The 2,999-nt window shown below is 33.4% G+C and overlaps 1 protein-coding gene across 1 annotated transcript; it reads right to left on the reverse strand.

Annotated features, from left to right (window-relative positions):
* Positions 1 to 1,386: 1,386 nt before the first annotated feature.
* Positions 1,387 to 2,500, reverse strand: LOC133842282 (elongation of very long chain fatty acids protein F-like). The gene is made up of 3 exons (XM_062275321.1): positions 2,400 to 2,500; positions 2,140 to 2,334; positions 1,387 to 2,077 (listed from the first exon to the last, which is right to left on the reverse strand). Exons 1-3 carry the CDS (start codon positions 2,440 to 2,442, stop codon positions 1,518 to 1,520), a joined length of 798 nt encoding a protein of 265 aa, XP_062131305.1. The 5' UTR covers positions 2,443 to 2,500; the 3' UTR covers positions 1,387 to 1,517.
* Positions 2,501 to 2,999: the final 499 nt, after the last annotated feature.

A 2,999-nucleotide genomic window follows, 5' to 3' on the forward strand; every position in this document is an offset into this window, starting at 1 on the left:
GGGCTTAACTGTGTGCGTAGTTTAATTTTGAATTCGTAGTTATTGTGATTGTATAAAGTATTTGGTAAAAAAAAAAGCGTGAAGGGCAAAAGCTGTTAACGAGAGTACACACACAATAACCAATATCATTTTCTTTTTCTTTATTTTTTTTTTTTTTTTTTGCAAACATTTTGAAATTTTGCGTGCGATTTGCGTTATGCACGATACTTGGCGCAATGTTGCTTTGAACCCCCAGAGCAGGGCGCGTACACAAATAAGAAATGCGAACGAGTTGAAAGGCTATTGTGAAAACAATGGAAAACCAAACATAAAATACTTTTAGGAACAACACACACTTCTCGATTAAAACTAGCGAGGCGAGTTTAGTTTCTTTGGCACGACTTTTTCATTCAACGCAATTCTACGCAATAAATTGTTTCAAGCAAAAAGAGTGTAGCAATATAACCATGTACAGGTATACTTAAACGTATTCAAATTAAATCATGAATGTTCGAAATGTATTATTTTAAATATCATTAAGCTAATTTGACTTTCGATGTTGTCACCGCTTGATGTCAAATATACTAATTCAAGCAATATAGATTCTTGCATGGCTTTTTTGTATTTCAAAGCCATAGGAATTATAAATACAAGGATGATTCACATTTACTTGAAGAAGATTGTACATTCCAACTCTGAATTAACTAAAAATTCCGAGCAACAACTGAATTAATTATATTCTTCTGATAAGCTATTAATACAATAATACAATTTTCGTTGAGTTTTTATACACGCTACACATAGGGTAGAAGGGTACTATTAGTTTGTGCCTGCAGGAAATGAAGGCAAAATGAGTCACCTCCGACTTAGAGTATATATTCATGATCATCGTCAACAACTGATACGATCTTGGCATGTCCGTCTTTCTGTCTGACCTCTTGTCTGTTTGTCTTAATTGCGTTCGCTACAATCTGGTATATATTGTAAACTGTGGAATATTTCAAATGCCTTTGGTAAATTTGAATATTTTTGCGTTATATTAATTTTGTATGTTTTAAGAATAATACCGCACTGTTTTGCTTTCATTAAAATGGATAAACTGAATAAAATTGAGTTATTCGAATTACGGACTTCAATACGGTTTTTTGTCATACTTGAAGAAAATAAAAAGGTAGATTTGACCTCGATGCCATAAAAATGGATGCTCATAACGGATCGCAGAAATACGAACAGTAATCACGTTTAAAAACATTTGAATGAAAGAATTTGCGATGGAAAAACAATTTCTTTTTTAATTTATGTTTAGTTTAACATTGAAAATTTCTTTCAAAAATCGTGTTTTATACAGTATTTGATTAGCACAGTTAAAAAAAAAATAATTTTGCAATTTGTACACGATCTTGATATATTTCTAATGTTTGTAGCTAAATCTTAGTTAAGTTTCTGATTGAAGTGTAACAAAGTGGAAGTGAAACTATGAGGTTCATGTAGCACGATTAATGGAAAATAATTTAAAAATAACTACTTCAAGTCTAGAATCACTTTAATTTACGACGTTGAGGCAATATGTAAGCTCTGATGTAGAAATTGGAAAACATAGCAACAAATATTGCGCCTCCGGTTATTATAATAGCATGAAAAATCTTTGGAAAATCGCACTCTGGATTAAAGTTTAATATGTAAGCCGACTGGAGCATTCCAATAAGAAATTGAATTATCTGCAGTACGGTAATATATTTCTTCCACCACAAGCTCCCCTTCATGTCCGGATACATTGCCGTAACCATGTAGTAAAGATACATCACCGCATGAACGAACGTATTGAGGAATGCCGTCGTAACGAATTGTGCGCCAACTCCATAGAATCGAACCACGCAGTATGGGAGAAAGACCATCAGGACATGATGGTAGACATGGAGTACGGTAATCTGTTTGTAGCTTTTTCGCAATACAAAGAATATGGTATCCAGGAGATCGATAATCTTATTGACAAAATATGCATATGATAACCCACGTTCCATATACTTTTTGGGATGGTCAAATGACAATGTTTCCATGCAAGTGAAATCATATGTTTGTTTTATTAAACAATAGTATACTGCAAAGAAATAAAGTTAAATTTGAATAAAATTCGATAGTAATAGTTCTTTCAATACTTACGTATCATGCAAAACAAAATAACATTGTAAATCATTTGGAACACATTGTAGACAATTAATATATTATTTATATTATACGGCTTACGGTGCTCCATAAATTTTTTGCCCAACTTTAAGATAATTAGAAGATAGGAAATAAGAAGAAATGTGACTGGCCATGCTGATCCTAGAAACGGCAACTTTGCAGCAATAGGATCTATTTTTAATCAAGTAACAAAGAACATTGTATTAGTTATATAGTAGTAAAATTGATTACATTACCTGCCGCAGGCTGATCAGAAAAGTCTATAAGTCGAGGAAACATTTCATTCAGACAAGTGTAGTCTGGGTGGGTCGAAATCAGACTGTGCCTATTGATTGTATTATTAAACATTGTTGGGTTGACATTTACATTTATTTAGTATCGATCGGCTCTGCTTGAATTCACAAAAAGAATTTCCTTACAATCGTATTACGGAAGTGATTACAATGGGCTTGCATTGATTTTACATACTTTGTTTCGATTGTGTTGTTTTGATTAAGGCAGACATAGCACTTCGGATAGCTTGTTAAGTACTGATCTATAAAAGTATAATACTTCTAAAGTTTTTTACATTGACTGCCATCAAATTGCAGTGACATCCAGACAGTGGATTTATACTTACACTAATTAGCACACTCTACACTACACTTAGTCTTCGCTAATTAGCGTTTTTATACCCGCTACCCATAGTGTAGAAGGGTATTATAACTTTGTGCCGGCAGGAAATGTATGTAACAGGTAGAACGAGGCATCTCCGACCCTATAAAGTATATATATTCTTGATCAGCGTCAACAGCCGAGACGATCTACCCATGTCCGTCTGTCTGTCTGTCCGTCTG

The sequence above is a fragment of the Drosophila sulfurigaster genome, chromosome 3, assembly GCF_023558435.1.
Source record: "Drosophila sulfurigaster albostrigata strain 15112-1811.04 chromosome 3, ASM2355843v2, whole genome shotgun sequence".
Taxonomy (NCBI): domain Eukaryota; kingdom Metazoa; phylum Arthropoda; class Insecta; order Diptera; family Drosophilidae; genus Drosophila; species Drosophila sulfurigaster.